At 40.0% G+C, this 13,240-nt stretch overlaps 1 protein-coding gene across 4 annotated transcripts in view; it reads right to left on the bottom strand.

Moving 5' to 3' along the window:
- Positions 1–12,050, bottom strand: part of LOC136386101 (vascular endothelial growth factor receptor kdr-like) — a 276,217-nt gene extending 264,167 nt beyond the window's left edge. For all 4 annotated transcript variants that reach the window (XM_066357427.1, XM_066357429.1, XM_066357428.1 and 1 more), the window contains exon 1: positions 11,329–12,050. In XM_066357427.1, the coding sequence (XP_066213524.1) occupies positions 11,329–11,407 (79 nt within the window). In that variant the 5' untranslated portion in view covers positions 11,408–12,050. The remainder of the gene's footprint in view (positions 1–11,328) is intronic.
- Positions 12,051–13,240: the final 1,190 nt, after the last annotated feature.

Raw genomic sequence — 13,240 nt, 5'->3', positions numbered from 1 at the left:
CAACTTAATGACTCTCTCATGGCTTTCTCTGGTCAGACCAATTGATGTAAACATGTCTTTTTTAGCCCCAGGCTTGGTTCCCAAGCATCATATGGTCTACTAATGGCAGGGTTTTTTTTTGTTTTGTTTTGTTTTTTAAGTGAGAAGAGGGGAGATAGAGAGAAAGACTGCTGCATAAGCCACTACGGGGATCCACACAGCAATCTTCATCTGGGGCTGATGCTTAAATCAACTGAGTTATCTTCATCCCCTGAGGCCAACACTTGGACCAACCAAACTATCCTCAGAGCCCCAGGCATGGTTGGAGAGGGGAAGAGAAAAAGAAGAGGGGAGAGTGAGAAGAAGAGAATCAGATGGTCACTTCTCATGTATCCTGATGGGGGATCAAACGTGGGATGTCTGCATGCCAGACCAACGTTCTATCCACTGAGACAACCAGCCAGGACCCTAGTGGCAGTATTTATAGTAGGTACTCCATCTCATCTAGTGTGGCTCTGCAAGGGCAAGTGGGAAAAAGAATCAAATCCAGGCCCTTGCCAGTTGACTTAGCAGTAGAGCATCAGCCCAGCATGTGGAAGTCCTGGGTTCAATTCCCAGTCAGGGCACACAGGAGAGGGGACCATCTGTTTCTCTACCTCTTCCCCTCCCCCTTCACTCTCTCTTTCTTCCTCTCTCAGAGCAATGGCTTAAATGGTTTGAGCAAGTTGGCACCAGCACTGAGGATGGCTCCATGGCCTCGCTTCAAGCACGAAAATAGCTTGGTTGCCAAGCAACAGAGCAGTGGCCCCAGATGGGCAGAACATTGCCCAGTAAGAAGCTTGCCAGGTGGATCCTGGTCAGAGCACATGTGAGAGTCTCTCTGTCTGTCTCTCTGCCTCTTACTTAATTAAAAACAAAAAAAGAACCAAACCTAAAACAAGTTCTTATCTCTCTAAACGTTGGGGAACTTTAGATCCTGAGGTCTCAGGCAATTAACCTAATAGGATATAGGCAATATACAAGTATGCAGAGTATAAAGTTAGTGAAAATTCTGATTAGTGAGCATGCCACCTAATATGTTGCTTTCTACATTACCAGCTCTGAAACTAAAAGGAGAGTGATTCTCCTACTCTTGGAAAAAGGGCTCTGGAATGGAGACCATCCTTCTCTCTAGGTCTTGATGTGTTCTTATGGTTCTTATGCTACCAAAGTCTTATAAAAATTAACCAATGTAACTTGATTTATAGGTACAGAATTTTTATTTTTTGAAATATTTTATTTATTGATTTTACAGAAGAGGGAAAGCAAGATGTATCAACTAATATTTGCTTCACTTTAGTTGTTCATTGATTGCTTGTCATATGTGCCTTGACTGGGCAAGCCCAGGTTTTTGAACCAGTGATCTCAGCATTCCAGGTTGATGTTTTATCTACTGCACCACCACAGGTGAGACCGTGGAATTTTTAAATAAAATATATAATAATTTAAATTACTTAATTACACATGCAAGTTCATTTAGTGTCAAGAATAAGAAGTCAGGGGATGCATGTCCTTCCAGCTCCAGCTCTACCAATAACTATAAGACACTGAACAAATTGCCTCTTCATTTGGATTCACAAATTTCCCTGTATATACAAGCAAAGGTCTCAGTGATTCTACTCATTTTATTAGCAGTATTTATCGAGAATCTACTATGTTCTTTGAAAATACCATGAAATTAACTTATATGTGAAATCTCAAAAACAAAGCAAATGAACAAACAAAACAGAATTATATTCATAGATGTAGGAAATAAAATAGTGGTTACTGGAAAGAGAAAGGTTACAGTAGATAAAACAGATACAGATTAAGAGATATAAATGTCTAATTATAAAATAAGTCATGAGAATATAATACATAGCATAAAAATATATTCAATAATACTGTAATAAATTTATATGTTGACAATGTTAACTAGACTTATTGTTATGATCATTTCATAATATATACATATATACAATGTATATCTGAAAATAATAGGATACTGTATACCAATTATATTTCAATTAAAAAATAAATCTATCATAAGCTAAAACATGGATGAACCTTGAGGACATTATGCTAATTGAAATAAGCCAGTCACCAAAAGTCAAATACTAAATTATTCCACTTATATAAAGTATCTAATGTAGTCAACCTCATAGAAACACAAAGTATAATATGGCTACTAGGGGAAGTTAGAGAAGGAAATAGGGAGTTGTTTCAGTTTTATAAGATAAAACATTCTAGAGATCTGCTGCACAACAACGTTGTGCATATACACTAATGTACTATACACTTAAAAATGATGGAGGTGCAAAATTTTGTTATGCATTTTTACTATAATAATAAAAAAAATGTTTAAAAAAAAACAAAAAAAAATTTCTGAGCAAAAGAAGCAAGGCATGGCCTGACCTGTGATGGCGCAGTAGATAAAGCGTCAACCTGAAATGCTGAGGTCGCTGGTTCAAAACCCTGGGCTTGCCCGGTCAAGGCACATATGGGAGTTGATGTTTCCTGCTCCTCACCCCCCCTCTCCCTTTCTCTCTTTCTCTCTCTCTCTCTCTCTCTCTCTCTCTCTCTCTCTCTCTCTCTCTCCTTTCTCTCTAAAAATGAATAAATGAAATCTAAAAAAAAAAAAAAAGAAGCAAGTCACAAAAGAGTACATATTGTGTGATTCCATTTACATGACATTCCAGAATAGACAAAAATAAACTATAGAGACAGAACACAAATCAGTGGGCTGGAGGTGAAAGAAGAACTTGACTATAAAAGGTCACAAAGAAACTTTCTGGGATGATAAAAGTAATTTATATCTGAATTGTGGTGGTGCCTATTTGGGTGTAAACATTTGTTTTTGTCAAAATTTATCAAACTGTACATTTAAAATAGGTGTGTTTTATCATATGTGCATTTTATCTCAGATAAAATTGAGTTTAAAAAGCAAAAAAAGGGTGAAGTTTTGATTGCTAACTTTTATAGCCTGTAGCCTAGGGAAGCAAATATTTAAACTCCTGTCATCCCCTATGGTGAACTTGCATTCTTGGAGAATAAAGTTGACCTAGACAAACCCATCACATTATATCCTCCATCATTATATTTCTGTTCTTTAGGAATATGAGAAATAAACATAACCCCTACCTCATTCCTTTTTTTCAATTTTTTTTTTACAGAGATAGAGAGTCAGAGAGAGGGACAGACAGACAGGAACACAGAGAGATGAGAAGCATCAATCATTAGTTTTTCGTTGCGACACCTTAGTTGTTCATTGATTGCTTTCTCATATGTACCTTGACCATGGGCCTTCAGCCGACCGAGTAACCCCTTGCTCAAGCCAGCGACTTTGGGACCATGCTGGTGAGCTTTGCTCAAACCACATGAGCCCACACTCAAGCTGGCGACCTTGGGGTCTCGAACCTGGGTCCTCCACATCCCAGTCCGACAATCTATCCACTGTGCCACTGCCTGGTCAGGCCCTACCTCATTCTTAACATGACATTAGAAAAAAATTCCACATATTGTTAAGTTCATTTCTAATGTCTCCACCATTTTTGTACTTGAGAAAAGTTTATATTTTTCTAGGCTTGCTTAAAAATCTTACATCCACTCATATAACATTGCCACTTTTAGTTCCTAGCATTTTGCATTCTTATAGTATAGCATCCTAGATGCCAATATATGATTGTATCTCTTAATAAAATAAACTACCACAATTCTTTCTGTGTCTGTTTGACATTGTCTACACTGATAAAGACTGAATAAATCCTCAAATCTAATCCTGACACTTCGTGCTTTCTAATTACAGTATTGGAAATTCATGGGAAGGGCAGAGATGGGGAACAAGAGAACACTGAAAGTTACAGAGAAATGAGAATAAAATAAGAGGAAAGCTCAATGTTTCAAAGCAACAGAACCTCTCAAAGATAGTCTCTAGTCCAATTCTCCAATTTTTAAGATTATAAGATTGAGGCTTAGAGAGGGAAACAGATACTCCCACATCACACAGTAAATACATGACAAAGCTAGGCCCAGACAGAGGTATCTGGATGCCCAAATATTATTCTTTGCACCGTTAATGCAGCCTGGGTGAAGGAGGCCTGAAAGTTTTTGCAGGAAAAGAGTCAAAAAGTGGAAAAAGAAGGAAATTAAGAAGTACTAGAGGGGATTATGAGGCAGGAAGAGAGAGGAAGAGAAAATTGGTCAGATAGTACAAGGTCAAACCACCTTGACCCTTTTTCCTAAACAATCTCTGATCATGGGCAAACATCCTCGTTTACTTCCTTGACAGTGTTATTCCCACAGTTATAAAAGAATACAGGAAGATCTAAGGAAACCTATCTGGAGAAGCAAAACTAAAGTGGGTAGGATCTGAAAATAGACTTAACATGCATTTAGATTTCCTTCCCATCCAGAGGTGCCAGACAAACTGGGGCCAAATTTGGATCTGGCTATGACCACTGACTGTCATGAGGTTGGAAAACGCCAAGGTAAATAACAAAGAGTCACAAGTTCACCTCTCAGAGAAAAGAATCTTCTCTACTTGTTCACCCTTCTCTCTGTTCACTGTTAGGGTTGTCCAGCTACAGCTTTGAAAGTCTCTTTCCCCTGCAAGGTGACTTTATTATTAATTATTGGGGAAGGAGAAATGGAAGCCAACTGAGTTTCAAGACTCAGCTCAGTTTCTTAGGAAAAAAAAATAAAGAAAAGAAAAGCAAGGTGAGCAGGAGTTGCAAGGTGGTCAGGAGGACCAAGAGAAATGATTACAACAGAGCAGCCTAATGGATAAGAGCATACATTAAACATGGTTAAGAACACAAGCAAGGCTGCTTTAGTTCAAATTATGCCCGCCACTTACAAGCTGTGTGTCTTGGGCAAGTTACTCTGCTCGTCTCAGCTTATTGATATATAATGAGGAGAATAATACTTCCCTAAAAATAATTGTTGTGGGGATTAAAAGAGCTTGTAAGGTAAAGTATTTAATTTATTCACAAAGATATATGCATCTCTATGTTCATTGAAGCATTATTACTAGTGACCAAGACATAGGTACAATCAAAGTGTTCTTCACTAGACACTACTCAGCCATAAAGAAGATGAAATACTGCCATTTGCAACAACATTCATGACTCTTGAGTACATCATCCTAAACAAAATAAAACAGACAGACTCAAGAAACATATGATTTCACTCATATACAGGATATAAAACTAAAAGCAACAAATGAACAATCATGACAAACCAACAAAAACTCATAGACTCGGACAACAGTATGGTGATTACCAGAGAGAAGAAGAGTATGGGGTTTTAAAGGGTAAAACGGGTCAAATATATGAGGATGAAAGAATTGACATTTGGTGGTGGGCACATAACACTATATACAGATGATGTATCATAGAATTGTACACTTGAAATCTATATAATCTTATTAACCATTATCATTCCCATAAATTAATAAAAAATAAGGTAAAATATTTAACATAGTACCTGGCATACAGTAAACATTTAGGATTAATGGGTGGTAGCCCCAGTGAAACAAGGTCTAAATTAAACATAAGAAAGATTTTTTTAGGAAGATTTTTAATAATAGAGTTTTCCTAAAATGGAATAATCTGTCTCCTCAGCTAGTGATATACAAGCAGAAACTGTATAACTATCTAGCAAGAAGGTAACATAAGAGTTAGATTAAGGAAGTACCAGGGTTTTTTTTTAATTTTTATTTTTATAAAGATTTTATTTATTGATTTTATAGAGGAGAGAGAAAGAGAGAAAGAAGTGAGGAAGGAGCAGAAAGTGTCAACTCCCATATGTGCCTTGACCAGGTAAGCCCAGGGTTTTGAACCAGCAACCTCAGCATACCAGGTCAACGCTCTACCCACTGTGACACTGCTGGTCAGGCGGAAGTGCCAGGTTTTAAATGTTCTTCACAGCCTCTTCTCTTTAGCCAACAGAGTCTATTGTTTTATAAGGCTGATATGAAACAGCTCATCTCACCAAACAGGGAGCTGGTTTCCATAAAGTGAGAAAATGCTGTCTGTATTGGAGGAGAGAGACCTGTAAACGTAGCCAGATTCACTGGGGCTGCCAACATCAAGAAAGTCCACCTTATTAAATCATTTGAGAAATCCTGAAAGCAGCAGACAGAGGGCTCTTTGCTTTTGTCTTTGTTCAAATAATCTTTGGAAAAGTACAGCTAGGAAACCACATAAGTTCAGATTGAGTCTGAGGAATACACAGAGAATCACTGAGAACTACAAGTGTGAATACCTGTTGGGATATTCTTATTAAAAATAAAATAAAATATTCATTATACCAGATCAATGACAGAATACTAAATATCAGATGTATATATAATTCTATCCAGATTTCTATAGATGCCAATAAGTTGCTATGTCTTTTCTTCACTCTAGGCCTCCAGTTTCTTAACTATGACCCAAGAAGGTCAGACAAGAGGGCTTCAAATTGGGATGGCTGTATATTTTATTATCAAAACTGAGAAACCATTAACAGTCAGTCCATGACAGCAGGTGACACTGGGCTCTCCTGGGCAAAATGGGATGTATGGTCACCCTAAGAATTACCTTGTAGCTCTGACCATCTGTGGCCATATGATTTTATGGGTGGGACAAGGAAATCAAAAAGTTGATCTCAGGATTCCAGAACAAATGTTTGACTCTTGGATACTTGCAAGAACATTTATGGCACTTAAATACCAAGTCTAAAGATTGGAACCTTACTTTTTGAAGTAGCAGAGGCTAGGTTCCTCAGCTATAGTATACTATCCAATTAGAAAATGGAAAGGCAGGGTTAAATTCCTAAGATTTCCTGCTCCTTGGACATTTCTATTTCCCTGGGAATAATGCCTGAGAGTCATAGACTCTCAGAAATTGGAAAGCCCTTGAGGTCACCTAGTTCAGTGTGCTTCAATTTATTTATTTTTTAAATTTTAATAGTTCAGTCATCATTTCCAATTAACCTCTGCTCTAAACTCAATATAGAAAATAAATAAGAGCAGATCTTATTTGGTTGAAAGGGTAGACAGATCAAATCCTGACTTATTTGGCTTCCCCCTTATTACCATCTCTGAAACTCTAGAGGCCAGCAGTACACAGTTCAACAGCCTGACCTGATGACTAAAACACCAGCCAAAGAGCTGGCTTTGCATCCAAGATATGTGAAACGCTGAGAACTGTGTGCATCAGGCCAGCTGTATAACTCCATTTTACAGAAAGGCATAAAGGAAGGGACAGCAGAAAAGCTGGTTAAAAATGAGGAAACTTCTACAAGGTTAGGGAATGACTTCAAAATAGAGATTCTGGGGCTACCAAATATAAGGAAGATATCATGGACTTTGAACACCTTGCTATTCCAATTACCAAGCCTCTGTTACCACTCCACCTGCCCTTCAGAGACTCAAAGTCCTGTTCTTTTGTACCCTAAATGAAAAGAAAGTTCAAGAACTTAATTTCAGCTTCATCTTAAAGAGCCCAGATTTCTTCCCCTTTTGGTAAGAGACCCATTAGGTTTACTAGTAGAAAATACTTGATTTTTTTCAAATGATTCCCAATTGGAGATTGGTGTTTGAGCCACCATGATTCAGATGGTTCAGAATACCACCAAGAAGATAGCACCTATCTTTGAGAACCAACTAACTTCTACATTGACCCTTTGAAATAGGAGAGAGACAGGCACATGTTGGTATACTTCCCCTGTAGGCACCACAAATTTTTGCCATAAATTCACTATGAGCAGGTTTCAGCTAGTTTTACTTAGCAACTTTTCTCCTGCCTTAGACTTTAATAAACTTCAATGTACATAAAAGCTCTATGTATATGCAACAAATATTATTTCCTGGGATCACAAAATCCTTGAATAACAGATAGTAAAGCTATCTGAGACTCCATAGGACTTCTCCAAGATCTGTTTTCCCCAATCGTTTTTACCTTTACTCTTTCACATCATTACCGGAGTGCCTAGAATGTACTGATAATTTCACCAGATAATAACAATATTTTTATTTTTACTTGTCTGGAGCCTCTTGTTCTCTAACTTAATTAATCCATAAATATACAGAGGTGGGCAAAAGTAGGTTTACAGCTGTAAATATGCAAAACTGTTTACTCTCATTTTATTCTCATTTATTTATTATTTATTTGTATTACAACTGTAAACCTACTTTTGCTAACCCATGTATTATGTCCAGAGAAGGAAAATTGAGACAGAAAAGGGATCTAGAACCATATTATGCATAAAAGTATGGAAGAACCTGGGCTAGTTTAGCCCAGAGCAATGAGATGCCTTCATTATCTACAAGACTACTGCAGGGAAACAGGGCGGTGGAGAAGGTCATTCTTTGTAATTTTCACTCCTTTCTGAGTATTCTCAGTGACAGGGGACTTCCGGCCTCCAAGGTAGCCCACTTCATTTGTAGCAGCTGAAATGGTGAGAATGTTTTCACTTACAGAAAATGTTTTCTGTAAGTGGCCCTTCAAACATTTGTAGACAGCTTTCACACCCACTTCTCACCCCATCTCAAATAGTCTTTTCTTCTCCCAGCTAAATTTCCCTACATTTATTGTTCTTACCTGAAAAAATTTCAAGAACCCTCTCCATCCCATTTAATCTCTTATGAAAACATTGCAGCCTGTCAGTGCCATCTGAAAATGTGGGGCCCAAAGTCAGGCTATAATACACCAAGTACAGGCTGACCAGTGAAGAAGAGAGTGGAACCTTTCTGGGTCTCTCTGGATCAGAATACTATTTCTTTTAAGATCATCAATAATAAAAAATATGTGTTTTACTTGCCTTTAAGTTTGATATGTCAACAATATATGTGAAAAAAGCCCTCTTTTTTTCACAAATATGTCTATAAATCATGTCTTCCTAATCCTTTTCTTAAAGGTTTTATTTCTCATTTCTCTTGTGTTTAGAGGAGAAACACCCAAAGTTGTGAGCCTATATTTATGTTTATTAAAATTCTAATTGCCCTTTTGAAGCCCAGTTCTATAACTGACTATATCTTCCCTCTTTTTATTTGAATATTTGCTCATTATGTTACCAATACTGTGCTCCTACACAAGCACAAAATTATCAAAGAGAATGAAGCCAGAGCTTAGTGTTTATTCTCCCTTCAGAAATTGTCCTCCAGGCACATACCATTCTAAAAATATATCTTATGTGTGCCCTTTAACCAGCAGTTCTGAGGCCATTTCAAGCATTTACAAATCCCCTTAAACCTAATCTCCATATTTCTCTAACAGGAAGAAACTTGACTCAATTCCTTAGGAGACCCTACTGTTTGATTTCTCCTCCATGCCCCTTTTTGTTTCCATTCCAGAAATCCTATTGCAAAAAAGAAACTCTATTATTATGCCAAGTCATATCTTCAATGAGTCAACGTCAAAATTAATAATCATGGATTCTTCTGCTAAAAATTCAGGAAGTAAACTTGTAAGTAATTCTAGATTCTTGCAAAGAGCAACAACAAGAACAGAGTTTTTGTCATATTTTCCTTTATTTTTTAAATATAGGACTACAACTGGCCATCTCTAGATATGTGGCATCTGTATGTCCACTTAGTGAGTATATTCAGGGATTCAGTAGTTTGCATCACATGTTTTCTCAGTGCCCAGGGAAGCCATTCTTCTAGCTGGGAGACTTACAACCAATTCTAGGAGTGAGGTGTTCTTTTTCCATCTCTAATCCATCGTGTATATCATCTCCTTCCTACCAATATGTGGTTTACGTTTCTTCTAATCTGGTGTCCTCTTTCTCTTTGACAGAGAAGATAAAGGTCAAATACAAGTTTTTTTCTTCTCATTTATAGAAAACTAACAAACAAACAAACAAACCAAGGCTGAGAGAGGAGAGGGGAACACAGTGGATTTGTGATAGGGCCAAGACCAAAGACCTTGCCTCTCATTGTACTTTACCACAGGCATCTCAAGTTGTTAAGTGACCAATACTTGATGTATTATCACTCTTATTATGTTGAAATGAATGATCTCAATGGACATTTAAAGGTCCAAAGCCTTTAAATAATTTGACCAAGGACAGACAGTACAACTCCAGATTCTTATTAGTATCATAAAGTTCAGGTTCAACACAAAGCCTGGAAGGATGGGAAAGGTATTGAAATTCCAAGATCAGAAAACTGGGTGATAGAGGGAAATGCAGGTGGCAACTAAAAGACAAGCTATTAAGGTTTTTGAGTTGTGTGTAGTGTCCACTATCTTGTCCACATTTAGTCCCCACTGGGAACTGGTTGTGGGACTGTGGGTGGAAAGTTTGGCTTTGAGATTTTCTGAACACATTATTAGAATCTCAAGAGCTCTACAGGCAGCAAAGCAACTGACCTCCAGACTCTAGCAAAAGCAAGCAGGGACAGGTGCTTCTCACAGTCCTGCTAGTGTTTTTCAGCATTTGGCTCTCTAGCAAAAGGTTGAAGACGCTAGTAGGGTTTCCAGGCTGGAAAGGCAATCACTATCTGAAGCAGCGGGCGCCATCTACTGGAGAACCACTTCACCTGCCTTTCCTTTCAACAAGAAACGGTACCAAGGCTGACCCAAAGAGTGACTGCTGAATTTAACTGGGGCTTTCTTTTGTTTTGCTTTTTTGATTGGTCGATTGGTTTTACTGATTATCTTTTTAAAATATAAATTATTGGGGACAGACAAATCTTCAACAGTTATAAACGACAACATATTGAAAATCTATATACAAAAAAGAAACCAAATTGAATCTTTTCTCGTATACCCTCCAAAAGTCAGAGAAAGACTATAGATGAGCCCTTTCCCTTTAATTTTTTTTAGTTTCTCAAAATTTACAGACTTAATCTTGGGGATACAGTTTGCACTCTGTTGAGAGGCTTTGTAGAAAGGTCAGCACCTACAGGTGGGAGTTATGGCTGTACAACAGAAGGGAAATGCAGTGCTCCCTGGCCTGGAATAAATGAAGATATCATTCTCAGAGAGAAAATTTATAGATCTTTTTGCAGCAAGTGTGTGTCCTGTTAGGAAAGTCAGCTAATGACTACTGACCATTAGACACACAAAAACTCTTTGTCACAAGCCTGGTCAAACTTGCCCTGGGGACTCATAGTCCCGTGCATCCAAGGCTGTTTCACTCTGATGGCCCACCGCTGACAACGGTAGCTTTCAGCTACAGGTAGCTGCGGGTCTGGGCTCAGAATTCCACCTGCAGGCCACAGGCCAATGAAGAGCTCTAGGTCTCTCTGTGGCACCCCTGACCTGACTTCTCACGGGTGAGCTGCCAGGTTGGAGCACCAGGACCACGCTCAGCGCTCTGTCAGCAGTGAGGCGCCCCATTGCTTACCTGGAGTCCCGAGCAGGGTAATCAGGAATCGGGAAGTCAAGACAGCCAGGGCACCATGGCCATGGCGAGGCGCAAACATCGTGGGGAACAGAGTGCAGTGTTGTGCTCTCGCTTCCTCCTGAGTTCTCTCGCTCCTCAGTCCGATGAAAAAGGCAGGGAATGAGGGGGGAGGGTCAAGCGTTTAAGGTAAGAAATCTAAACTGTGTCCTCTGACTTCTTACCTCTGAATTCTGACCCTACCGCCGCTTCCCGGTCCCCTCCTTCGCTACTCTCTCAGCCCACGACAGCCCTTTTCCCCTGAGACCTCTCCTAGGGCTTAGGAGATACCGAGCTATTCCGTGAGACGATCACAGCCAAGGAAGTCTCGCAGGGACTCTCGTTTTCTGCCTAACACTGTCTCCTTCCAGGCCCACAATCCCCTGACAACCTTTGGTAGTAGGTGAGCTGTCAAGGTTCAGAACGGCCCTACACCGAATCTGCAACTGAGGGATTCGGTGCCGACACAAGTATGGTCCAGCTTCTCTGAGGCACTCCCAACTTTCTGCCACTGTGTTGAGAGGGGCGGCAAAGTTTGTCTCAGGAGGGAGGAAGTTCGGGACAACCGGGGGAGAGGATGGGAAGGAGGGAGGAACCAGGAAAAGGAGCCTGGAGGACTGAGTGGAAGAGCCCAGAGGAGGCTAGTGCAGCCATCCAGGAAGGCTTCCCTGACTGATAGCCCTAGTGCTAAGCGCCTCAGTGCACTGGGGAGGGAGCAGCTGAGAGGGCTGCGTTTCCTTTTCCTCCTTTCAGAAGCCCACAGGTTCCCTCCCCCAGGCTGATTACTTCTTGGCCTGAGTTTGGGACGGTATCCGGGAAGGATGTGTGTGTGTGTGTGTGGGGGGTTTCTTTGGGCAAAGAGAGGAAGTACAAACACAGACGTCAGCGCAAGAGCTCCCCAAGGAGAACAGTTCTGGAGCTGGCTTCAGGCCTCTGAGGTAGAAGGTTACTCTCTGCTTAGAAGGTGAGGGCTGAGGGCAAATGGGTACCACAAGTTGCCGTGGCCTGGCTGGGTAGGAAGAGACAGTGAGCACAGTACTCTGAGGGCTGAAAGTTTATGGGGATGCAGATTCTTAAGAAGTAATTGGCAAGTGGCAAGGGGAGTGTGGTAGGGGGTGTTGGGGACTACAGTAAGTGGAGAGCCCCAGACCTCAAGAGCTAGATGGAGCCCTTATAGATCTCCAGTCCTAACCCTTGTGTTACAAAAGAGAAAATTGAGGCACAAAAAGGTTTTTTACTTTTCTGTATAAAACACAGCAAGACAGAGTGGGTGCCTGGAGCAGAATGCCTGTGTTTATTTCTCTACTCATCTCTTCTCCCACGAAGGAAGGCTAGGCTGTGTCAAGAGGAGAGTGGGTTATACCCTGCCTTTGGGACTTTGGGGGGAAAGGAGAGAGCATCAGGCTGATGCTGTACTTCCACATCCCTCTTTCCCCCTTCCTCGAAATTGGGGAGGGAAATTTCAAGAAGCCAAATGAGTTTCTCATTTGGAACTGCTCCCCACATCATTCTTCCCCCTGCAGCCTGAAGGCCAAGAGAAACTGAATCAGAGAAAGAATAAATAAATGACCTCAGATCATACACCTAGGAAGTGGTCAGGCCTGTATTCATACTTAGATTACAAAACTCACATTCAAACCATTGAGATTATACACGTGAAAACACTTTACTGGTATAAAGGGCTAATTAAACCAGAAGCCTTTCAGGGGTTTTCTAATCTAGTCCTTTCAATTTATACAAATGGAGAAACAGAAATACAGACAAGGGAAAATCCACATCCAAGATTACTCAGTAACTTACTGACCAAGACAAGGCTGGAACTGAGAGACCGTGAAGCTCAGTCCAGGATCCTTCCTATTTTAACATGATTCCATTC

The sequence above is a fragment of the Saccopteryx leptura genome, chromosome X (genome assembly GCF_036850995.1).
Source record: "Saccopteryx leptura isolate mSacLep1 chromosome X, mSacLep1_pri_phased_curated, whole genome shotgun sequence".
NCBI classification, from domain to species: Eukaryota; Metazoa; Chordata; class Mammalia; order Chiroptera; family Emballonuridae; genus Saccopteryx; species Saccopteryx leptura.
The sequence above is the reverse complement of the archived record's forward strand: the minus strand, read 5'-3'. Positions and strand labels throughout refer to the sequence as shown.